This window comes from Silurus aristotelis (genome assembly GCF_946808225.1).
Source record: "Silurus aristotelis genome assembly, chromosome: 5".
Taxonomy (NCBI): Eukaryota; Metazoa; Chordata; class Actinopteri; order Siluriformes; family Siluridae; genus Silurus; species Silurus aristotelis.
Window position 1 is genome coordinate 20,044,050 of NC_139578.1, and position 26,347 is coordinate 20,070,396.

The window sequence follows — 26,347 nt, forward strand, 5'->3', positions numbered from 1 at the left end:
CACCTGAAATGGTCTTCCAACAGTCTTGAAGGAGTTCCCCGAGAGATGCTTGGCACTTGTTGGCCCTTTTGCCTTCACTCTGCGGTCCAGCTCACCCCTAAACCATCTCGATTGGGTTCAGGTCCGGTGACTGTGGAGGCCAGGTCATCTGGCGCAGCACCCCATCACTCTCCTTCTTGGTCAAATAGCCCTTGATGCCTTCAGTGTGACTCTACAATTTTTTTATTAAAATAAGAGAAAACTATTCATAAAAATAAAGAAAACTCTTTGAATGAGAAGGTGTGTCCAAACTTTTGGTCTGTACTGTATATATATATATATATATATATATATATATATATATATATATATATATATATATACACACACATATATATATATATATATATATATATATATATATATATATATATATATATATATATATATATATATATATATATATATATATATATATATATATATATATGTGTTATAGTTTTCGTTGAAAAGAAAAGAAAATTTTCTTTGGTGCTCTCAGATCACAGCTTTTATTATATATCAAATCTCACCATCACTTATCTTCTGCAAAAAATAGCTACAACATATGCACCCTCCTGCCTGCAACATTCGAGTGTGAACAGATGAGTACCACACACTCCCACACCTCAAATTTTAAAACCATATTTCTGCTACACCCCTATAATCAGTTGCATGATAGGAACATAGAGGTGGCACATTTCTTTGTTCCTCAGGACTTTGACATCTGGCTGTGCTCAAGGTGTCTCTGCATAACCGTGCTAATTAATTCTAACAATATTTTTAACTAAAAAGAGGGTGTGGGCAGCTGCTATTTAGGCACGTTAAAAATGTGTCTAAAAACAAAAGCGGATCTGTTAAGTGTGGTTTGAATAGGATGGGGGGGGGTATAAAATGTAAAGGGGTGTGACTGTTTTTTTGATCACCTTTAATAGAAACACTAACTTTTAGTATCATTTATTTATACAAATTTTGCAAGTTTTAAAAAAAAAGGCAATAGTGCACACTGGGAATGTTTGAAAAGAACATCAAATAAAGGCAGAAGCTACATAATGCATAATAAAATGTTAATATTTAAAGCAAACTGGACAACAACAACAACAACAAGCCTACGTAGACCCTTTCAGAAAAAGATTCATTATTTAACGGCGCTAGGTGACTTGGACTCCTGGGATATTACAAAAGAAAAGGGCATGCTTCTGTTGACGGTTTAGGAAATGTAAACACTGGAGGAAATGGACTTTTTTCCCCTGCTATAAAAGGCCACATTCATTCTAAATACTTTCCATATATAAAACAAACTTTAAATTGGTCAGTGTTTTGACGTGAAAAAAAGACTGAACTGTGTGAACTGACCTCCACTAGACCTCAATTAAAGCACTGAAATTAAATACTGAAAAATCAAGCAGAATTGAAATAGTTGCCTTGCATTCTTCTAGAGAACCTGTCTAAAATTAGCCTAAAATTCCTTACCTGTGTGTGATTTTTATTTTGTTTTCATTTTGCATAATAGACTCCGTGCTTTACTAATTATCATCCTTTATCTGGTGTGCTGCAGGTGATCCATAGACAGCAAGCTAGTTTTATACTGTGGTCAAAGTTGAATGTGAACTCTATACACTCTGAGGCATACACACCCACACATTCCTACTGATGTTTGGCCCAGAAATCTATACCAGAGCACTTTACATTACATACACTTACTTGTCTTGCTTTCAGAACACCACTGTACAATAGTACTGGCTGGAAGGTAGCAGTTAGATGTTCTTTTAAGGTTAGTGAAGGTCTAAGAGAAAAGCTTTGGTGTGCACCATGTAGACTGCACACTATATAAATTTTACATTACGTACAGCTTTGTTTTGCTTTTCTAGAAGTCTTCTGGAGGTTGAAAGAGTCATTTGCTCTTTCAACCTCCGCAATACCACTTGCAAGACTTTTCCGCCTCTTCATTCTAGCCTTTTTTTTTTTTTTGTGAGCTCTCAGCTTTCTTCTCTGGGTATACGTCCTGTTTGGTTAAGAACAGTGCTCAGTTCATCGAGAAGACTCTGAGGCATTTGTCCTGTGCTGCATCCAATCATTGTTTTTTTCTGCTGAGATTTGGTGTAGTTAGCAGAATCCTGATGAGGTACAGGTCTGCATCGAGTCTGCAGGGATCCTTCGACAACCATTTTGTCTCTTGGATACGGTCCACTGGGGGCCAAATGCGGTCCCTGTATTGAATCCGCTTTTTGGTTTTTATACGGTAAACAGTCCTCCAGCATTGCCATTCTGTTCAAAGCATCAGATTTACTTAAGTTCTTTGACTTCATCTTGTCAGAACTGACATTCAGGGGGACTATCCTGTTGTCCTGTGAATGAAAGTGAAGAGAATGATCATGGCTGATGCCAATCTTGGGGACCCTTTCCATTATGCTATGTAGATACATGGGAAAAAAAACAATGTAGCAATTTCAGCAACTAAAATATAAGCTTTAATATAATAGAATGAACCCTAGAACTCTATAGACTTCAAGCCAGTGTGGAGGTTGTTTGATCCTGACCTCCTTGCTGTTTTTGGCTGCTTCAATCTCTGTACCCAGGCGAGCAGATGCATGCTCTCTGCTGCTTTGTTGATCACAGGATTTGCTCTTTGCTTTGCATGTTGCCATAAGTCTTCTTGATACTATACAAATAAACAAAACAAAAAAGTTATAGCACAAATGTTACATTTATCGCTTGAGTACTTTGCATAGTGAAAATGGACATTGTAGATAAAATAAATTTACTTCATATAGCAAAGATTAATATATTTTCGCCTTTAAGCTGGGCTATTAACATAAAGAAAAAAGATACTGGATTGTCACATCTAAGCTTATAAATTAACTTTACTTTTCTTTAACACAACATGATTGAGGGAAGCATTCTTTTCATTGTCATACTTTCCATTAGTCCTCTCAACTACTTTTTTTACCGTCTCATCAAATAAACCATGTAAGTGTAGGGAGAATACTAAAAGGTTCAGTGTTTGATGGCTTCACTTTAAAGTGTCCATTCTCAAAGATATAAAAACAGTTACAATGTTCTGGTGTCTCGTTGACCTTGAAAATTGCCAATTTCATGCCATTTCATGCACCCCGCATTGTCAAACCACACTCTGATTGGATGTTTGATACCATAATTCTTGTAGAAATTTGTTTGTGTGGGTTTTTTTTTTTTTTTTTTTTGGGGGGGGGTTGTCTTTTTAAGGTCCCACAGAACATTTTTTATACACAGCACAGCCAATTTATAATTTTTGCCAATGCCATCAGCAGGTGCAAACCAAGCAAATTACGGGGAATGTGCAGCAATTTCAGTCAGTTCTGAAATATTGCCTTTGATAATCAAAGTTAAATAACCTATTTAATTGGAGCTACAGTGGTGATTATTGAGTCATAACTCGCTTGAATATTTGCTGAGGCAAAAACAGGTGAAAGGTGAAAGAATTTCTGTGCTTAATCCTACAGCAGCAGATGCTCCACAGCTTATTCATAGTCGGTCTCTCCCTCATCTGCTGTGGCTTAACAGAGAACTGGAAAACATTACAGGCTTGGCGGAGCTTGCAAATATTTGCTCATCACTCTGGTTCAGCATGCTGTCTAGAAGCACTCGCTGTACCTTCTCTTCAAGTCAGACGTTTTAGGTCAAGTTCTTAATACAGCTGTTTAGATAGGTGGCAAATATAAAGACTGACTACAGCCCTATTCGAGTGGGATTAGTTTTACTGTGTATTGTGTGTATTGTAATTATTACAGGTGCATCTCTGAGATTGTTGTCATATAAAAATAGACTGCATATCTACATTTTATGGACTGTATTATAACCTGGAAATTACTACAGACATGCTTGAATAGTTCATCATTTCATATAAACACAGAAAAACTGCATAATTGAGCATGTGTGTGTCCTTGTGATATGTAGTAACAACTGCACAACATGATTATGGAGAATGTTAAACTTACCACTGAACACATAAAATACCAAACATTGCAAACTCTATATATTTAAACAGGAAAAGAAAAAAGAAGAAGAAGAAAAAACAACCACAACAACTTTAAACCTTAATGATGTCAGAACAAATGTGCTGGAACATTTTGCACTGCTACCTGAGCGACCAGCACGCCCTCCTTCTGCTAACAGAGACAGCTCGTACTTTTCTGTGTGACTCAGCGGCCTCTGATCCTGTTCTTGGCACATTCATCCTCATTTTAGCAACAGAGGGACTCGTCTACCTGTACTCTTACCCATCTACTGTTCCTATTGCTATGGGAACCATACCGCAGGGACTGTGAGTTTGAGAAATAGAGTAAGAGAGTCTGAGAGTATCAATTAATCTACTTGCTGGGTTTGCTCCAGCACACACAAAACAGATGTGCTTAAAAAAGTATGAAAAAAAAATCATTAAGCACATCTTATCCTCCTTCTGTCTTCTTCTTCCTGTCTCACCATCTTAAACCATCCTTTACCAGAAATCCACTGTACTCCTCCTAGAAAGTGATTAAAAGCTTTTTATTTTTTAATGCTGCATTGCTACTTTGGGACAAAGAAAAAGCACAAAAGCTTTCAATAAAGTTAAGAGAACTAAGTAAGCCTGATAAGACAGAACCACTAGAGTACAGAAAGAGGGAAACGTCTAAATCTTTGCTCGCCCCTGTGCCAGTGTGTGCCCCCTGTTTCTATTATTAATGCATGCTGAGCTGAGTCAGGCCTTTGGTCAGTAGCTGCACTCAGCTGTGGAGAGAAGAGCGTGATGGAGCTGCTGCGATTGTGGCAGTCTCCATGACCTTATTTCTGCAAAAAGACTTTTCAGGATAATGTGATTTATGTAGCCAGAGAATGACCTCAAAACTGTCTCTTTATTCATGTACCAATCCCCCCCCCCCCCATTCTTTCTCTTCACAGAACCGAAAACTGCTTCAGTGAAAAACTACTGGATTTTGGTCACTTAAGTCTGCATGAAGGCAACAAAAAAAAATAGAGTGAACATATTTTCCATAGAAGTGATTGAATCTCTAAAGGCACTCACCTTACTCATGATAATAGCAGTAACCCAGTCCAACTGCGAATCTTTTCCCTCACAGCAGAAATACCTTAATGGAATACATGATCAGACATTAACTTCATATTTCTAGTATTTATTTATGGCTTTCCAAAAGAGCAAATGCTTCTGGAAATCTTATTCAGTGCGCAATGTACACATATAATATTATAAAGCACAACATACAGTACACCAAGGCATCTAGGTTTGTCTTATTGACTGTTCCATTAGACGAAAGTTAATTGCTCTTACCATTGCTGTTTTTGCGTGTAAACTGTGAAACCCCAACTGTTGAGAATCACAGAGTGAGTGAGAGAGAGAAAAAGAGCACGCTAGAAAATAACACATAAACCTTTACCCTCCCAGCATTTCACTAAGGCCCACATATCGATTTAAGTCTATTCTCAACTCTTTCCAACAGTCACAGAACTTGACCCCCAGAGGATTGCTTAAGCACTAAGCAACCGTAAAATTCAGCTTAGCTTCCTTTACTGTGGCCTAAATGCGGTTTAAAGAGCTGGTGGGAGGAATAAAAGCTTTGGCTAAAGGAAGGCCTCCATGCTCTTTGCTCTTTGGCAATATTTCAGCACATGATACTAATGGATTCGAAATATACAGAAAGGCTGTGATATGCTGTGTATAAAAGCACTTTGCGCTTTCTAGCCGACAGACAGGGCACGCAGGGAGTACAGATCATACAACCTTGCGCACTCCTGCTTTGTTTAACTTGTACGATTTTCTAGACTTGGTGTCACAAAATGCCACTTGGTTCCACTTTCGAGTAGGTCGGTTGTTTCAGAGAAACTTTCCCCTCAGGAACAAAGTGAAAACAGAGATGACGCTCATAAGCACAACATAATGTGATTTAAAGATAACCAGTGGCTTTTAGTATGCAAAAAATAAATAAATAAACACACACACACACACACACACACAAAAACCCCCCCCACAAAATTCTTCTTTACATTTTAAGACAAATTTGAACCTGAACTGCCTTTTGGATATAGAAGTTCTCTGGTGCCTCTTGTACTTGATGGACAACATTTCTTTCACACAGCTTCCCGTCTTTTATCATGTTTCAAGCAGCCTTATTCTTGTGAATCTGTGAATCACTGCTGCTTGAAAACGCACCGTGCTTTCACTTTCAGCTGTCTTTCTCTCTCGGACCCTTTCTTTAACTCCACTCAGTGTGCCTTGGATCAATATTCCCTTTAATCTCTCCATCTTCGTTCAGTTGCATCTGTCTTTCCTCCATCCTATACGCGGTATCATTATAATTCCAGACACACTTATCAGCGAACTTTGGTAGACAAATTTATGAAAACTATAACTGGTGAAAATAAAATGATTGGAATAAAAATAAATCGAGTGCTGCAGTGTTCCCAGCGGGAGAGGACAAAATGGATCATTTGTATGTGTTAAAACCCAATTACATTTGATCAGTTCTGCTATTGTGAGATTTAAATGTGAAGGTTTTTTTTGTTTGTTTGTTTTTTTTTTTTTTTGGGAGCCTCACAAATCCTTTCTCTGGGGTAGAAATTACTAATTACTAAAAACTAATCTTTGGCATAAGCATCTGAGACAGCTATGGTCTCCAAGTGATATTAATGAGGACAGAGGCTCAGGCAAAAATTATTTTGTATCGATCTTAATCAATCAGATTTTCAGAAACTTTAATGTGTGTTTCGTAATGGCAAAAGTCATTTTGACTATTAAGCCCCATTAATTTTCCCAATTTTTCCAAATAATTTATTAAATAATCACTGCTAATTATTTATTACAAATTTTACAGTGATTATTAGAAATTAATGAATAAGAATGTGTAAAAAAAATATATATATATATATATAAATAAAAATTCTTACTTGCTAGTTGGTTTCAGCTTTTTTCTTATTCCAAGGTAGCATTTCACCGACTCCACAGGAACCTCTCTCTCTGGTTTAGAACTCTGAGGAAAAAGGATTACATGTGAGATTATCATCACGATAATTTGACCCCAAAATGTCAGAAATGTGATTCATAACATCTACCCTCATGCGCCATTTAATTTGGCCATAATTCGATTTGGCTCTAGCCTGCTTTGTTGATTATACCTGGTAGAAAATAAAACCATCTTTGCTTGAGGAGATGGCAGGGAAAATGACACAGTCATATTTTCCCAAACCATCACTGTGACAAGAGCTGTAATTTAATGAGACTTATACTTCGGCATGACTGACTTAGCGGTGCTATCCCAGAAATTTTTATAAATATATATATATATATATATATATATATATATATATATATATATATATATATATATATATATATATATATATATATATATATATATATATATATATATATATATAATGTGTGTGTTCATTTGTTTGAAATAAGGAAAATAACACTACTATCCTATATACAGCAGTAACAAGCCCAAGGGCCTTGTTTAAACTAGCATATGCCAACAACACTGTAATGTTGCCCAGAAGGTATGTATTTCACATTAATGAACAACAGACCCCAGACAGAGAGGAGCACAACGATAAAAAAAAAAATGAAATCTCTCGCTTACACACACGGAAACCTTTTGCCCACTCGTTTGCTCGAGAAACTTGAACAACAAAAGCATCAGAATATCAATTAAATTTCTGCTTCACAGCTGATTTGCACCCTTCTTTACTCAGTAATTAGGAGAACATTCTGACATATTATACTAATTAGGAATAGAACAGCCTACTTTTAAAATGTCTCTACCTGCCTCCCAACACCCACACACAAACACTTCCTTCCTTCAAATATCAATTATTAACAAACATTGCACTCCCTGCACGTCCTTGTGTCAGCTCTAACTCTACGTGCCCCAAAGGGAGAACAAACCAGAACAGCGCAAAACAAAAAACACAGAGATACAAAGTACAATTTACGAAATGCAGAACTGTTTTAATCACCTTGTTCATTCCAAGCAAATGACACAGCTTTGCACCTCATTTCAAAAGGGAGAAATCAATGTGTTATTTCACCTTTAACAAGATGCCACAAGCAGGCAAACCAACCAGTACGGTGCAGCTAATTTCATCTTACTTTTAATCACTAGCTGAACTTAGGGACTGCGAACACTGCTGGTACTAATGTATGGGAATCAGAAGAGTCAGAACGGCGATTCTCCAGGCAAACAGAGGAGGAAGTGAAGCTGCTGATTGTGATCACAATCAAACTGAGGTACTGCAACACTGCTACAGGCACTAAGCACTCCATCAACCTGATCTGCCTGGATCCAGACTGCAATAAGGTGATAATTAAAAAGAGAGAGAGAGAGAGAGAGAGAGAGAGAGAGAGAGAGAGAGAGAGAGAGAGAGAGAGAGAGAGAGAGAGCGCGAGAGCGAGAGCGAGAGCGAGCGAGAGAGACACAAGAAACAAAGCTTTATACAGAAAAAGGAAGGAAAGAAATAAGAGAATAAAAAAGTGCAAGTAAGTGGGTAAGTCAGTAGGTCAGAGAGGAAACAGAGTGAAACAGACAGACCATGGGTTTGAATGAGTAAGTGAGCAATTGAATAAGTGAATGAAGAAAGCAAGGGTGGTGTAAAAGACTACTGGAGATAGTGAGTGAAAAAGGAATTGAAGGCGTAAGTAAGTGAGAGAATGAGTGAGTTGCTAAGGGATGGATGGAGGTAAGAGTGAGTAAGGTGAGGGAGGGAGGGAGGGAGGAAAAGAGTGAGCATGGAAGGGACAAAGGGAGGGAAAAAGATAGCAAGGGAGGGAGGACAAGAGTGAACAAGAGAGGAAAAGAGGGAGGGAGGGATAGAGTGAGCAAGGGAGAGAGGGAGAGCACAGAGGGAGTAAGAGTGTGTCTAAGGGACAGAGAGTGAGGAAGAGTGTGTCTAAGGGACAGAGGGAGGAAGAGGGTATCTAAGGGACAGAGGGAGAAAGAGTGTGTCTAAGGGACAGAGAGAGGAAGAGTGTGACTAAGGGACAGAGGAAGGAAGAGTGTGTCTAAGGGACAGAGGGAGAAAGAGTGTGTCTAAGGGACAGAGAGAGGAAGAGTGTGACTAAGGGACAGAGGGAGGAAGAGTGTGACTAAGGGACAGAGGGAGAAAGAGTGTGTCTAAGGGACAGAGGGAGAAATAGTGTGTCTAAGAGACAGATGGAGGAAGAGTGTGTCTAAGGAACAGAGGGAGGAAGAGTGTGTCTAAGGGACAGAGGGAGGAAAAGTGTGTCTAAGGGACAGAGGGAGGAAGAGTGTATCTAAGGGACAGAGGGGGGAAGAGTGTGTCTAAGGGACAGAGGGAGGAAAAGTGTGTCTAAGGGACAGAGGGAGGAAAAGTGTGTCTAAGGGACAGAGGGAGGAAGAGTGTGTCTAAGGGACAGAGGGAGGAAAAGTGTGTCTAAGGGACAGAGGGAGGAAGAGTGTATCTAAGGGACAGAGGGGGGAAGAGTGTGTCTAAGGGACAGAGGAAGGAAGGTGGTCTCTAAGGGACAGCGGGAGGGACAGAGAAAATGAATGTATAAGAGAGAGTAGAAGGGAGGCAGGGAATGAGTGAGAGTGAGGGAGGGAGGGTTAGATGAAAGAAAGAATTTATACTTTTGCATCTTTATATAGCAGAAGCTTCTTATCCCGCAGTACAAAGTATTTGTCCTGAAATTTGTTCCCAGAAAGCAGTTTGCTGGAGCCATCTTTAAACTTCAGCTGCTCTCCTTTAGTGAAGTCCATTTGGCCTTCTGAAAGACAAACAGACAGACAGAAACACACACACACACACACACACACACACACACACACACACACACACACACACACACACACAATAAGATCTACGGACAGACATAATTGTAATTAAACAGTGACTAAATTGATTAGCATGCATGTTTGATATGTACCATATTTCCCTGAATGTGAAATAACTATGTGCAAATCGCTCTGGCAATCATTCTATCATTAGAAGTCCACAGGAAATTGATTCAATAATATTGTTTGGTAAAGTGCTATTACTCTATGGATAAAACACTTTGCATTACTTTCAGCTAATTGGTAATAGACTACAGAACAGAACATAATAGTGTGCGTGTGTTCCTCAGTGTTATTACTAATGTTTGGAAGAGCTGCAGGATGGCCGAAAGCAACCGTTTAAATGAGCCTGGCTGTAATGTAGTGAAAGGTTTCACTTAATAGTAGAGAAGAAATTGGATCATGTAGCACTGAACATGATGTTAAATTGTAGAAAAGATGCCCGAGTTGATGGGATGTGATCCTGCAATAAAGCTGCATGCAGAAATGATATTTTACTACGGTGGAGAAGAAGAATCGGGGAAAAGATTCGCACTCGGCTAAAAGTGGCGACGGTCCCTTATGCTTAAAAGAGGTAAAGATGCACTACCAGAGTTGGAACGGGATGTCTTAGATCCATGAAATTTTTTAATGAGCAGGAAAGCTGAGCTGGGATCCTCCAGCGTGCTCCACTCTAAAACCTGCTCCAGAATCTTCTCTTTGTAGTGTAATGGGCGTTCTAAGGGACACACACACACAAGTAAAATAAAGTGAGACACATTCATTGAAGTCTCAGTGGCTCAAGAGTCAGAAAAAAAAAAAAAAAGGAAATTGAAAGTTCAAGTTGCAGAAAAACCAACACTGCTACAGTGGAGCCCTTAAACAGGACCCATAATCTTCAAATGCTTGTTCATGTACCTGCATTGAATTCTACCATATTATATAGATGCATACGCAAATCCTTTTTCTTTTCCCACTGTGCCAATAAACAGAATGGTAACCCAGTCCTAAAAAGGGATCTGCTCTTTTATGCTATATGGCCAAATGTATGTGGACACCTGACAATCATATCCATATGTGCTTGAAGATAAGGATTGGCAAAAGAAAGTTAGCAGGTCTGTACCCTTAAAGCAACTTCGTATTATGTAAATCATTTTCACTATGATATTCAGTGGGAACAAATCTTTTTTTTTTTTTTTTTATCTTGACTAAATTCCAAATTTGCTCTTTGCGTTGAAATGGCACTTATGATTTTGCTGTTGTGTTTTTGGTTCTCAATTTTTTTATATTAATGTGCTGTTGTGTTTTTGGCTTGCTTTTTTACAGTCACGTTAGTGGGTGGTATCTCTTCCAATTGAACTCCAATCTACCACAAAATGTATCTCCTTCACTATAGTGGTGGGTTTTTTTCTTTCTCCTTTTTATATTAGTTAAATCAAATCCTAAAATGTCATCAGCAAATTCCATTTTTACAAAAAAAAAAAATAATAAATAAATAAATAAATAAATAAATAAATAAATAAATAAATAAATCTATTACAAATTAAAATGCTGGGTTGTTTTTTTTTTTTTTGCCCTCCATGTGCACATAATTACGCAGTGCAAATTTGCAATTATCCTCATCCAATCTGAGTCTGATTAGAAAACACACTCAAGTGCAAAATAGATCTATTATCCGGTTCTAATTTGCAAAAGGGGGTAACATGGTGGCTGCTACTGGCAAGTCTGAACCGCCTCTTTTCCTTATAGTCCCAATCCCATCAGGGCCAGTTAATAGTTTTTTAACCAAGAGGAAATGGTACTAATAAACTGGCTGAGCACTCACGCAACCTGCAGCGTTACAGCTGCTAGACAGCGGTGTGCTGACATACTGTATGTTCCTTCTCTTTAATAGGTTGTAAGTGATATGGCGTTAAGAAAGAATCAGGGCTGCTGTAAACATATCATACCCAGTTCTCCAGTCTCAATAACCTCAAACGTGGTCCAGAGGTCATGCTGGCCTGTCTGTATGCCTTTCATCTCCAGAGGGATGTCAGTCAGCTCATCAGCGCACATGGTGGGAGAGACCTGACACAACGATGCAATCATCACATGATGTCCAATTATATATTTGCCATCTTAAATTGCTTTAAACAGAATGGAATAGACTGCGACATATCTCCCGCTCGAACAAACACACACACACACACACACACACACATTATTCATGCAATGCCTACACCTAAACCTCAACAACTAAAAGATAATTTTTTTCTGTGAATTGGTGCAGTAGGTAGCATTGCCTCCTCAGAGTTCCAGAGTCTCCGGTTCGATCTCAGAATCCTGGGTGGAGTTTGGCATATTTTCTTGATGTTCTTGTGGGTTTTCCCAGTGTTCTCTGATTTCCTACCTCATCCCAAAAACATGTTCAGTAGCTGTATTGAATGCTAAATGGGCACTAGTTGGGCACATGTACAGTATATGTATCATGCTTTGTGATAGACTGGCATCCCAACCAGGATGTATTCACATATCACACCCACTGGTCCCAGAATAGGCGATTGACCCACCATGACCCTAACCAGGATAAAGTTATTACTCAAAATTAATGAATGAAAGAGAAGACAGCTTTTTACACTTGTCATAGCCAAATGTCCCCAGAAGGTAAAAATGGATAGATATTCCTATCCCTGCAAGAACACATGGAGACCAATAAAATCTAAACATGCATCCCCCTGTCCACCCACACACATTTAGCTGAATTCTGCATTTCCAGAAGTCAATTACCTGCAAATCTCTTCTGCTGCTGATAAAACAAATTTACTCACAGAATTAAATGAATGACTTCTTTGATTACCTTCTTTAATTTGTCTTAAACACACACATTTACACACCTTGATTAAACAGCAGTTTTCCAGTTCCTTCCTTTCCAAGTAAACCTCTAAGATCAGGTCACCTGCTGGAGAGAACTGTACACACACACACACACACACACACACACACACACACACACACACACTTAAAACTGGGAAATTTAGAAATTCATAAAAAATAAAAATAAAAAAAAATAAAGGTTTACAAATTTTGGAATAAACCATTATAAGGTTAATGCTATTAAACAAGAAAAGATTCTTTACCATTTAAACAGTCCACAAATATCAGAAAAATATCATAAACAATACACTACACAGTTCCCTACAACAACTTAGTTCACAGTGCATCTTTGGGGCATTCAGATGTATAAAGTAAATAATGAATACGCTATATTTAGAGTCCAGTCCCTTGGTATGAAATGGTCACATAGCTCACACTTTTGTTATGACACTGAAATAAGAAGCGACCTGCAAATTCCAGCCTGAACATGAATCTTCACCTCCCAAACTCCCATTATTTTTTCCTGCAATATTTTTTCCTTAATATTTGATGAAACCTTAATAGAACATAGAACATATTGTTACTTTAAGCCCCACAGGATGAACTGATAGCTGAGTCATGGACATCAGCAAGAATTCTCAAACTGAAGAACTCAACCTCCCCCCCCCTCCCCCATTCCTGTATTAAAACTGAACATAGACAAAAAAAAAACTCTTTATATATTATCTTTTTTTTCTTACTCATTCCCCATTAAATGAAATCCATCTATGATCAAACAAGCAGCAGTAAAGGAACAATAACTGCTGCCTCTTGTGGCAAGTCTGTAAACTGTAAGTCCATCTGAATGAATTCACCAATAATACAAATTATGCTGGAAACACTAACTCAAGTAGGAACTCATTTTTCATCTTTGATTTTTCTTCCATGTGTGTCGCATTTTAACAGAAATGTCAAGATTTCTGATCTGTTATAACAGAAAGAAAAAAAAAATTTGTAATTATTCACATTTACTAAAGAACTCCATGTGCAATGCAACTGCTACTATTATGAACCTAACAAAGAGTAATCAAGGCTGTATTCAGTTCATACTGCTGTGTGTGTGTGTGTGTGTGTGTGTGTGTGTGTGTGTGTGTGTGTGTGTGTGTGTGTGTGTGTGTGTGTGCGCGTGCGCACGTGCTTGTGCACGTGAGTGAGAGAGTGAGTAAATCCAAATGATCTACAACTGAAGTCACACATCATTTAACAGTCTGCCTTTACAGGACCAAGCAAAAGTGTAGTGTATTGAAAATTCAGGTGCTTTATGCAGTTCTCAATACCGACAATAAAGTAAAAGAAAAGGAAGAAAAGGAAATAAACAGTTCTACACATTATACACAGCATGGAAGTCGTCATAACATGCTTAAACATACTTCAGAATTAACTTTCTACATTGACAACCATAAAACCCTCAAAAAGCCTTCGCTTCTTCTACCATTTCGTTTGTTCCTTTCTTCATTTGCCTTAGCAGGTTCCCAATTTTCCCCATGACTTGAGGGGACAGTAACAGAAGTGACCCTTCAAATAGATAACCTTCTATTCTGCATGGATACACTCCCGATTCGAGCGTTCTTGTCTCCACTCAAATGAAAAATAAAATCAATTAAATAAACAACTTTTTGGACCTGGACAACAGCGGATGGCAGAAGATTAACTTCAGTTGATCTGAGGAAATTGTTCTGTCTTGCTGCTAGGCAAAATATGAAGTGTTGTGTTCACATATTGATTAAATAAAAATTGCAGTAAAGCATAAGGAAATAATGACTACCATAAGCTACAAGACAGGCTGGGGCGAATCATACAATCACTGTAGGGGGAGTGGGGGGGGGGGATTTAATGGGATACAGCAGCATTTTTATAAATGTGAGCATGTAATTATGGAAATAATTACAGAAGAAAAGAATGCATTGTGTTAATTTATCTGTATCTGACTTTAAACCAATTTGGGTTTAAGCTTAATTTCCTGTAGTCAGGTCCCTGAAGTCTTTTAAATGCTAAAATCTTTGTTTTTGAACAATGATCCACTTAGGGAAGAGAAAAAGAAAAAAAAAAAGAAAGAAAGAAACCTGGTCAAAACAAAGTAAATTCACCCAAATTATAGATTCATTGTTGATTCGGTGCATAGTGCATAATGATCAATGAAAATTCTAGATATTAATAAGCAACTCGTGTGTAGTCAACTAATTAAACTAAAATGAAAATTAGCGATTGACGATTACTTATTTTATTAAAATGTCAAAACAATGATAGTGTATTAATAATTTTGGTGTTAGTAGGCATGATGACATACATTAATAAATGACCCCTTAAGATCAAGGTTTCATGCTTTTTTTGCTCCTTAAAATAAAAGCAAAATTAGCTAAATATATACAGATGGTCTCAGAGTTATAATGGTCCGACTTTACGATAGCGATATGGCAAAACTGTACAAATATAAAAAAAAAAAAAACATGTCACATGGCAGGCAAACGTAGAAGCATATGGTCCGCCCTCCACTCACGGACTGGTGCTCGTCCAAGCGCCGCACCGGCACTCGTCCACGTGCCCGCTGCCACATACATATATACACTGTCTAATTATACAGTATGATACTGAAAATTGTTCTGTTTTGCTAAACAATGTACTGTGTTTTTTTTTTATTATTAACAATTTCCTGTATACTACTCTATACTGATCACCATTCTTAAATAGATTCCGGCGTAGGCTAGGTGATTTTTTTCGATGGGTTCATTGGAACGCATCTCTATTGAAAGTCGGAGACTACCTGTATTAGGTTGATAAATAGTTTTTAAGCATTTTAAATGCATTATATACACAGTGTCCGTCCAAAAGTATTTTGGGACTTGCCATATTTGATTCTTCCCCAAACTGTTATCACAAAATTAGAGGCACACAAATATATAGGGTGTCCCTGAGTAAAGAAATGTACACGTTTCCCTTCACTGGAACTAGTAGACCAGCTTGACAATGCCCCTGTACATAAAGCAAGTTCCATGAAGATATGGTTTGCATGGGTTGAAAGATTTAGAGTGGTCCTATATACAGTGGAGCTCTGACCGCAAACCTATCGAACACCTTCGGTATGAACTGGAATGCAGCCCAGATCTCTTCATCCTACAGCAGTACTTGATTTTACTAATGACCTTATGGCCAAATGACAACCACCAAAGTTTTGTCCATATGGGGTGTGTGTGTGTGTGTTTGTGTGTGTGTGTGTGTGTGTGTGTGTGTGTGTGTGTGTGTGTGTGTGTGTGTGTGTGTGTGGGTGTGGGTGTGTGTGTGGGTGTGTGTGTGGGTGTGTCTATCTATAGCATTGTGAATGGCAAAACAAAGATAGCATTAAGATGAAAGTTTTAAAATTAAATGTTTGATGCAAGAATGCAATGTATCCCAAGTATGGTTAAAAACTGGCGTATGCTATACATAGGTTTATACCACTTTCAAATGTTTCTTCAACATTAGTTTCAACACATCATTTTGCATATCTGTTTAATGGCTGTTAAAAATCTGTGTTCTGTAGCTCTTCAAAGTGCTTTTGATGCTGCAGGTGGTTTAAAAAAAAAAAAAAAAAAAAAAAAACATGCTGTGTGTTCTTTGCATACTCATCATAGAAACAGAGAACCGAATTATAAACATCAGATATAAACATGCAAAGAGCACAAAAAGGGACACAAAACCTAAATCCTGCATACAAAAGTGCACTACTATACAACATGTGGAGTTGTTTGGACACTCTACCCGAACATTTCAATCCATTTTCCCCCAGGAGCAGCTCGATTGGGTTAAGGTCGGGTGACTGGGCAGGCTATTCCATTAGAGAGCACTGGCTCATCTCTTCAACAAATATCTTACGCTCAGCTTTTAGGTGTGTTTGGGGGTCAATTAAAATCAAACATTACTGAGTTTTCTCTTTTTTTTAAAGTACAAAGTGGTCTGAAACTTTTCAAGGGCAGACTATAGTAATTAAAACAACAACAACAACATAACTTCACTATGTTTCTCTTAACCAACACACAATGAGGTTCATAGGCAAGACTTACTGTAGTGTCCTTCCACCTCATAATACAGCGGTTCTCCCTCTCCATTTGCCTGACTTGCTCCTCGTTGACCTGGTTTAATGAGAAAACACCGATAAGCAGCAGTTTAAATGAGCACCATACACCAAACATATTCTCCTTATTATTATCTTTATTATTGTTATTATCTATATCTAAAAAAAATTATAATAATTTCAAAACGATACACCCTTCAGCAAAAGATTTTAATCTGGTTTATACCAGTGTTCTACTAGAGTGAGTGTATTTACTGGATGTGACTATCTTTATTTCACTTAGATGCTTATTGGTCATGCAAAAACCTCGTAGCTCGCACTGAGGGAGAATGAATGCGGCATTTGTGCGGCGCAAAAAAAAAAAAAAGAAAAAAGGAGATACAGTTTAGCCGGGGGGATTTAGCAATGCATAGCACTTCAAATCCCTTTATACATTCAAATTCATGCACAACAGAAAAACAATCCCGCTTCTCTATCGACTGCAGAATTTGTGCTGATTCTCTGCTCCTGATGCAGTCACTGTTGTGAACATTTTATTATTTTTCCTGCTCCCAACACACCCGATTCCACTAATCAGCTAAGTAACAAATAGTCTGTTGGTTGAGATAATAGCATGGAAATCACTAAAATGTAAACGACTTGGGGTAGGGCCAGGGTTGGGATCTATTTGGTATAGAGCATGCTTGAAGGACAACCCCATGCCTTGCTCCTCATTCAACATAAGGACAACGCTGTCAGTGCTGTATGATTAAACACAATGGTCAATTTTGCTACAATCTTGTTTAGGCCCGCAAATCTAATTGTTGAAAGTAGGCGATTGAGGCCATGTTTTTATCTCTCGTGAAATCAGAAACAGTATTCAGATATGTAACTAATAATACACTAGATGGACAAAGGTTTGTGGACACCGGACCATAGAATTTGTTCTTGCTTTATAAATATCCCATTCCCACATTCCCCATTTACAGTTATAAGAACCGTGACTCCTCTAGGATGATGTTCCAATAGCTTTTGGAGTGTGTTTAGTGGAGATTTGTGCTCATTCAGCCGCAGGCCACTCAAGATCTTCCACTCCATCCTATGTAAACCATAACTTCATGGAGCACACTTTGTGCACAGGGACATTGTCATCACTATTTAGTTCAAGTGGAAAGAAAGTTTAAAGCCAAAGACGTCCTACACAACTGTGTCCCTCCTGCTTTGTGGTAACATTTTGGGGAAGAACTACGTATGGCTGGAAAAGTCAAGTGTTTCAATCCTTATGTCCATACAGTGTATGTAGGTGCATTCGAAGTTTTACTGCACTGCATAAGAAAACCTTATTTAAATGTAATGATTTAAATGTAACGCTCATCAGATAACTGACTAACGAGAAATAAGAAAAAATTAATATTTCTGCATCCAGGGGTGTTGGCAGATAAATTCTCATCTCCTGAAACAGTGAGAAAACAATGTCCAGAAATTAGCCACCCGAAATCCCAGAGCTACACAATTATATCTGTAAGACTTAATGCTCTTGTTGTTAATCATTTTATTATTAATGGCTTATTGTCTTATGTGGGAGGATGGGGGGGGGGGAATTGTTGATGTGGCTATGACTCACTATCACAGACTTCAGTTTCTCTTAACTTTTTTTTTTTTTCTTGAAGCCTCTTTATTTGTTATCTGTACAAGCATGGACATTCAAATCTTATTTCCTAATTAGTTGCTTTGCTTTTCGCATGACTAAGCTTGAGGAGACAACTTGGGCAAATGTGAAATGTTGTGAAACGGGCTTTAGCCTGACTTGTAGTCTCTACAGGGGTGTGGAGGAAAGTGAGTAATGTGATGTGCTGCTCTGATCAGGACACTAACAGAGAAGAGCTGAACGTAGTTGCTTATAAGATCTTCCACAACACAGGTCTCTTGGGGCGCATGTCCTCCTGTCTGGAAGAGGCAGGATGAGAAAACACATGCCAGATTCTGAGTTTTCATCTGGTTTATCTGAGAGCAGCTCTGAATCCTGATGAAACCACAAACACACACACAAACACACATTATATATTCAGCACATACATTAATAATGAAAGAAATACCTTACATTCATATGTTCCAGTCACACGAATATATACATGTACATAAATACATTCACCAAAAAAAAAAAAAAAAAAAAAGTCTAATATGTCTTCCACTGGAGTGCATACACAAACACCCACAAATAGAAACACATTTTCAAAATCATCACAAAACAATAAAAAGCCAGGCACCAATATTGGAATGTGTCGGTTTAAAAAAAAAGAAAAAAGACAAAAAAGACAAAAAAAGGCTAACGATAAGTTTATATCATCATTAGGGAAACATTAGTCCACTATTCAAATCCACCAAGAGGGCCAATTAAGCTCCCTCCAAACAATTAAAGTCATTTCCGAATATTTCACAGTCTGACAAGCCCACAGAGGTTTTATAGGAAAGTATTTTCCAAAAGCTTGTAAAGCAGACTTCAAAGCAGCTAACAAATCAGAAGAACCATAAAGTTAAGGTTTATCATTTTTAGAGTTGGTGGTGACTCAGAAACTTTGTTCAAAAGAACTCCACACAAAACAGTGGAAGTAAGGGGAGGGTTTAAGTGTGTGCATGTGTGTGTTTACCTGTACAGATGTTGCAATAGTGCCGCCAGAGTTGATCTGTTGATCTTGGGTAAACTCTGAATATAGGTGGAGTACTTCTCAACCCTGTCCTTCTCACTCGCTTCATCTAAAACAAAACATGACACAGTTAGAAAATATGTCAACCAGTGCTGCACATATCTCGCAAGTTATATAACAATGCTATTTTATATATATATATGTGTGTGTGTGTGTGTGTGTGTGTGTGTGTGTGTGTGTGTGTGTGTGTGTGTGTGTGTGTGTGTGTGTGTGTGTGTGTGTGTGTGTGGGGAGCAGTGGAACTGCTAGGAAAAGTCTTCCTTCTTTCAAATGTGTTGTTACAGTAATAAAAGCTATTCAGACAAACCCAATATTCACTTCATCTCATCTAGATAAAACTAAAAGTCATCTGGAATATTTATCTTATTCATTGAAAAAGATTCCTCCTGGACTGCTGTGGATATGAGTGTCATACAATCACTTAAGCCTAGATAAAAAAAAATTATAATTTGGTGAAGCGGGCACTTCGAGTGAAAACACTACACTGGGTTAGAGGTGGTAGTTTAGTTGTTAAGGCATTGGGCTTTGGATCCAAAGGTCGACATCCCAACCACACCCAGCTGCCACTTCTGGGCCCCTGAGCAAAGCCCTTAACCCCATAGCTGCTCAGTTGCATGAAGGAGATCAAAATGTAAGTTGATCTGGATAAAGGCATCTGCCAATTGCCGTAAATGTAAAACACTACATTTGGCTACAATATTTTCTGTGGGCACAATGTAGGTTATTGGGCTTTCGCACACTTCAGTCACGCCAGTTTACTGATCCCACTACAACTTTTTACCGAATATGTAACTTTTATATTTAATTTGTCATAATATATATTTTATATACTGTAGGTGTCCTCGAAATATATCACAAATATTGCGGTGCAACAAAAAAATTGTTTGTCCTATCTAGCAAGTGACAGAGCTATCAATGGCCAAGAGCTAAGGGAGCAAAATTGTTCTCTGGTTAGGTGGGATGGCATACTCTGTCTCAATCACAGTGACAATATCCAATCATCACTGGTAGGACCTCTATGATTTGTTTCTCTGTTGCTATTTCTCCTGTGTTGTTTTCATGTATTGTGTATGTTTTAATGTGCAAAAAACTTTTTTTGTTGTTTAGAATTGTGCTCCCATCTTTTTTACCAGGAGTCCCTAGAAAAAGAGATCTTGTAACAGTTGGATTTTCCTGGTTAAATAAAATACAATAGATGTATGATTGGGCATCTGTGAACCCATGATATTCCTGGGGAAAGAGACAGATTACACTTTCCTCTGAGTGTGTTACACTGCTGGATTCAGGTGTCTTGGAGGAAACCCCTATTAGCTTTTTACCTTTGCAAGTTGATGGCTGTCATATGATAGAGGAGAGTGAGTAGGTGTTGGCCAGTGACAAAATTTAGAGGAAAGTGGAAAATTAACAAAGGAAAAACACTTTGCAGTAAAACCATATCATAAATGGAGGTATGTGCTTTTAACCTCACAGAAACAGATATACAAACTTATGTAAAGTATAATATCTCCAAAACCCTTGGGCTTTATATTAGGTTCAATACGAGTACTAACCGAGGACAGAAATCCAGTAAGGGTAGAGCTCTTTGGCTAATAAAGCATCCTCGCAATTGGACAGGAAGTCTTTGAGTGCATCTGTTACGTCCTCTAATCGATGATCCTGAAGTCGAAGCTTAACATTACGTGCATCTCTGGTGAAATCTTCTAGCAGCTGGGCAACACGTTTTGGGTCACCGTTCTTCTGATAGATGCCCTGATGACACAAACCTGGGGTCAAAGTCCGATGTAAAAGTTAGGTTTAAAAGGATAAACTTGCTAAAAAATAAATAAAATGTATTCAGAGACATAAAAACTAAATGTACCGTATTGAGTGACGAAGGCAATACAGCTGTCAACGATAATGGGTACGTCATTTTTGGTAAGCTGTTGATTGCTTAGTGCTCGGCCATCTCTGCCAGCAGCAAATTGGATGGCGGAATGCCATAAAGTGAAGTCCTGTTTGGTGAAGCCATGTATGTAGATCGTCCTGCAACACAAACACACGGAGAATCATTATAAACTCAAAAAGAAAATAGCATGATTTGGGTACAATGTTCTAGCAGTAAGAGATTACCTGCCACTCTCAACCATGAGCAGAACCTGAATCCTCTCATCTCCCTCCAAATGAGTGGAGACAGCTACAAACACAATAACACAAAACTGAGAGTTAAAAAAATATAAAAAAATAACAGGAAAAGCACAAAAAAAAAAAGTTCAATACATTAGGTGAAAGTTGAGTCTCTGTGGGAGACATGGTGCATATTGTCACTGTTTTGCATTTGACTGAGAGTAAAACTCCTGTTGCAACCAAGTGGGGTAGAAAGCTCAGTGTCGCTGGTCATTATTTCTCCCAGCATGAGCAGGAGAAAGCTGTCTAACGCTGTCTGACCATTCTCATCAAACGCATACCAACACCCCGCAATGCCCTGGCCTATTTACTGAACAACCCCCTTCAACACCTCATGAGTGCACGCCTCATGACAGTCTAAATCTCTTCATCTCTCGCTCCTTCTGCTTCTAAATATCACTGCTTTCTTCCCAGCCTACACTAACTCCCTTTTCCTATTCTAGACTGCAAGAAAATGCATCTATATACAGTAAACTAGGGATTCTAAATACATCGGCTCTTCTAGATTTTAAGTCGGAAACACTGACACGAGAATCTTTTATTTAAAGAAATAAAAAAAAAAAGTCTATGCCTACTCCCCTGGCTTTAATAATCCCAGTTTGAAAGAAATTAAACATGGGAACCTTTTAGGAGCAGACCATTTGGTTTACAGCTTTCATTGAATGCAAGTTTAAAAAAAAAAAAAAAGTGTTATACACAATTCTTATTAAGTAATGTTATCTGCAAATGACAAACACTCACCATAATTAATTAAAAATAATCTCTCCATCCTGCCCTACTTCCTTCAACCTTAGCAGCAAATTATGCCTGGGGTAAAATTTGTTCATGCAAAAACAGGCCCAGTAATTAATATTACAACTAGAAGAAGTTTTTATTGCAATCAGCAGACTGTTATTTGGGTATGGATCAAGACAAAAACAGAAATCGATACAGAATCTTCCGTAATAATGATTATGTAGAAACTTTCAAATAATGCTGATCGTTAGATGCTTGTTTACTAACTGTACAAAGTAGAGATTAGATGATTAGAGGATTTTTTTTTTCACCCCCCAACATTTCTTGCAAGAACTTTAAATCCAGCTGAACTATGAACAATCTATTCTCAAAGACAGAAGTGAGGGTCAAATGGATATTTGTTAGTTTTTGTCAGAAGCACTGTTTTACAGATTTATTTATTTATTTCAACCAGACAAGATACAAACACAGTAAGCCTACGCTTCAGACAAAAACTAAGGATGCTAGAGCACCACCAGTGGGTCACCCAGCTCATTTTCAGACACAAAACCTCTGCTTCCTAGGCCTCAGCCGGTTGGAGTCGATTCCCCATGAGCGTTACTTTTATGCGGCTCTAAGAATGACTGTTCCAGCAGTTAAAATTCAAAGAGAGTTCCACTGACTCACAAGTCTAGCCCCAGGATCTCTATGTCCTTTAGTTTCAAATCAGCTTTTGGTTTTGAGAAAAAAAAACAAAGAAAGAAAAAAAGCTGAACCTCCAATGACCCAGTAGAATACTGGCTTTATTCATTAACACTTTAAGTTCCAACTTATTCCATAATTAGGTATCGGGTAAGGAGAAGGTTGTAATTCTTCCTGCCATGTGTAACTGGGACACAGCCATTAACTCAGATGTGTCCAGTTAATATTCATGGTGGCAAGATGTACAAAGTCAGTAAGTTTAAAAGATATGACAGATATAATGCTTAAAGTAACTCTTTTACCTAAAAAATTGGGATACCATCCACATAACCCCATAACAGGAAGTGAAGTCTCTGCCCACCATTTAAATACCACTCCAGTACACACTGGAGTATAAGATTAACTAAACCGGAATGTTGTGTGCAACTAAATGGAAATGAACAAGGTCTTATTGCAGCTTACATGAGCAGCTCCCAGCCCACATATGACTGGCCCTGCCAATGCGAACCACAATCTGAGTTTTTAAAAGAAGTGTTACAGAGGCAAAGAAAGCTCAGGTCAGGCACAAAGCTTTGCCATGTCTGCGCTCTAATCCTGTGTCACAGAGCTTCAGCCCTGCAGGGTCCTTGCTCCAGCCGCAAAAAAAAGAAAGATCAGAGACCAAACGGACATGCGTGTATTATTTAATAACATTCCATTTCAAAGGTGATATAACCGATGTGCCATCCACAGGATTCTACCACAGGCTACAAGGGCTTTATACATCAGACACGTAGTTAAACTAAAACTGGATGACATGAATATATACTCAATTACACATTGTACATAATCGGTTTTTCAATACCCCTCTCTCTTTCTCAGGTGTCCTGACCTTAAAACAATATGATAGATTCACATAAAGGGATCAACTAACTCCACAAAAGTGCTGCAGAGTATTGAGCCATGGTTAAAAAAAAACAACAAAAAACCCCACAAAAAAACAACCTGACTGTGAGAAGAAACTGCTGGCAGCAGTTATAGTTGATAAAGGAGATAATGAAGGATGTGGGCGAAAAACAAACAAAAAAATAAAGCAATTTTGCAAACCAAAAAAAAAAAAATGCTTATGAATTTACATTTAAAAACTTGTCATGGGCAGCATCGGTTGGTGTATTACCCTCAATTACGTGACACAACAGTTGCAGCATAATTGATTAACAATGATGTAAATCTCGTCTTCAGTTGCCAAGCATGGATCAAGTTAAAAACCTGTTAAGAATGTCAGCGTGAAGCATGACTAGCTGAGAAGGACGCATTTCAGGGGGAATGCGGGAACAGAATGAAAGTGGTTTGCAGAAAGAATGCCAATGAGAGAAAAGCAATTGATGAAAGCAATACTCCGCAATAGACAGGTGAAAGCCCTGAGTATGTATCTTCAGTGAAATGGTTTAGAAAATTGACTCCTGACAACATGATTATTAGGCTATGTATATAGAGTTGGCTAGCCATTCATAGGGTGACCATCAGATTTCTGGTTTTTCTTTATGTTGACAGGAGTAGAAACCGGTGGTCTTCTGCAATTGGTGGCATGTTGAACAGAAGTAGAAATTTTGAGATGCTTTTCTGCTCACCCTGGTTGTAAACAAAAGTTATATGATTTACCCATACACTGTCCTGTAAGTTTAAACCAATTTGCCCATTCTCCAATGACCGCTAATCAACAAGATATTACCACTGGCATATCTCTGACAAAATTGCTGTATTTGGGGGGTTTTTTTGCACTATTTTCTGTAAACTTCCAAAAGATCATCGAGTTCTACAATATTCAAACCTTCATCTTGCACCAAGGGCCGACCCATAGTCAGTCACCGAGAGCTTGAACTGCACCCACATAAATACACTGTTTCCAAATGACTTCACATCAGGTTGGTGTTCATGTATGTTTCTGGGGGTCTTACTAAGTTCCTGCAGCCGTTTAAGTTGTAGAACCACCTCATTAACGTGCACATCCTTGGAATAGAGGAACAGTTCGGAGCCGACTAAAGAGAACCATCCTTGTCTCCAGTGATAAAGGTCATGTCCCTCCTTATAGTACAAACGACCAATCAGCTCACAGTCCTGATTCAGCAAAGAGTCCACCCTCTCAGGGTTTAAACACTGGAGAAAGAGAGAGAGAGAGAAAAAGAGTTAGAAACAGGGGGAAAATAGTGAGAGCATGCATGTGTGTGTGTGAGTGTGTGTGAGAGAGAGAGAGAGAGAGAGAGAGAGAGAGAGAGAGAGAGAGATACAAGAAGTAATAACCATTCTTCTGACAGAATATGATGGACAGATAAAATAACTGCTCTGAAGTTCATTACACAGCCAGACACAGTGAAGAGGACATAAATTGCATGGCAGATATTTTCCAGGAGGAACTATAGTTAACCCCTAAGTTACATTACTTTAGGAAGTTTCTGTCTGAGTGGGAGGACAAAGATGAACTTTTAACAGCTGAAGCGATGACATCAGAAAACTCTTCCCACATAGGCACTGACACTTCTCTATATCAGCCTCATTGAACTACAGAAGAAGAATCACAAGTTTCTCTGCCATGTACATATGCAAAATTATTATGGAACCTCAGCTGCTGCTTTGTCTAGACAAAAAGAAAAGCTAAATGATGTTTTGAAGGTTGGAGCGTGTGCTCTTTTTTTTTAATGACAAGAGTGTCACAGTTCAGCTTTACCTGATCCTGCTAGTGAATTTGAGGGAGCAGAGAGTTACAGCAGGCTTCTGTGCATAGTGAATTGAAATACCACTCACGCGGCACAATTAAATTTTAACTTGGATCAGAATCGAGTCATGACCTCAGACAGCTCAAGGGAGTGCATATTTTATCCAAAGATTTGTCAACAACTGCAAAATCGTGACTAAATCATGCCAAATTTGCACAATGCAAGCCCAGATTTTATCTTCAGGGTTTGGTTGTGTGATTCTGACTGTCCAAATAATCTACTTCTCGTCAAACACGAGCTCTTGAATTCCAATCTTGTGTTTTGTCTCATGAATCATTCTCTCGCTTCTACGATGTCTGAGGGTATTAAAGTGTTAGCAGTGTGATTACAGCAAGGTGCACATTTTCAAAATGCCAGAGGACTTCAACTCTGCATTTAATTGCACTGTTCTATGTTCCTACAGTTCAGATATTGCATGATCCATCATTTATGGAGAAGGAATATGTAAAAATGTCCATGTGAGTGAGGAAAGTTAGACACAAGGTACAACAATGTTTGGATATTCAACAGAATTTTTTTTTTTATATTCCCTTATGTGAATAGTGAACATCACTATATTTCCAAAAGTTT

At 38.3% G+C, this 26,347-nt stretch overlaps 1 protein-coding gene across 1 annotated transcript in view; it reads right to left on the reverse strand.

Annotated features, from left to right (window-relative positions):
- Nucleotides 1-959: 959 nt before the first annotated feature.
- arap2 (ArfGAP with RhoGAP domain, ankyrin repeat and PH domain 2) overlaps nt 960-26,347 on the reverse strand; it is a 78,334-nt gene continuing 52,946 nt past the window's right edge. Inside the window, 17 exon segments of the mRNA XM_083541229.1 lie at nt 960-2,366; nt 2,559-2,662; nt 2,665-2,680; nt 5,060-5,123; nt 5,324-5,359; nt 6,937-7,019; nt 9,639-9,775; nt 10,432-10,560; nt 11,771-11,888; nt 12,695-12,769; nt 16,751-16,819; nt 18,616-18,763; nt 19,389-19,494; nt 20,996-21,208; nt 21,304-21,467; nt 21,555-21,618; nt 24,962-25,160. Coding sequence (XP_083397355.1) covers nt 1,998-2,366; nt 2,559-2,662; nt 2,665-2,680; nt 5,060-5,123; nt 5,324-5,359; nt 6,937-7,019; nt 9,639-9,775; nt 10,432-10,560; nt 11,771-11,888; nt 12,695-12,769; nt 16,751-16,819; nt 18,616-18,763; nt 19,389-19,494; nt 20,996-21,208; nt 21,304-21,467; nt 21,555-21,618; nt 24,962-25,160 — 2,094 coding nt within the window. The 3' untranslated portion in view covers nt 960-1,997.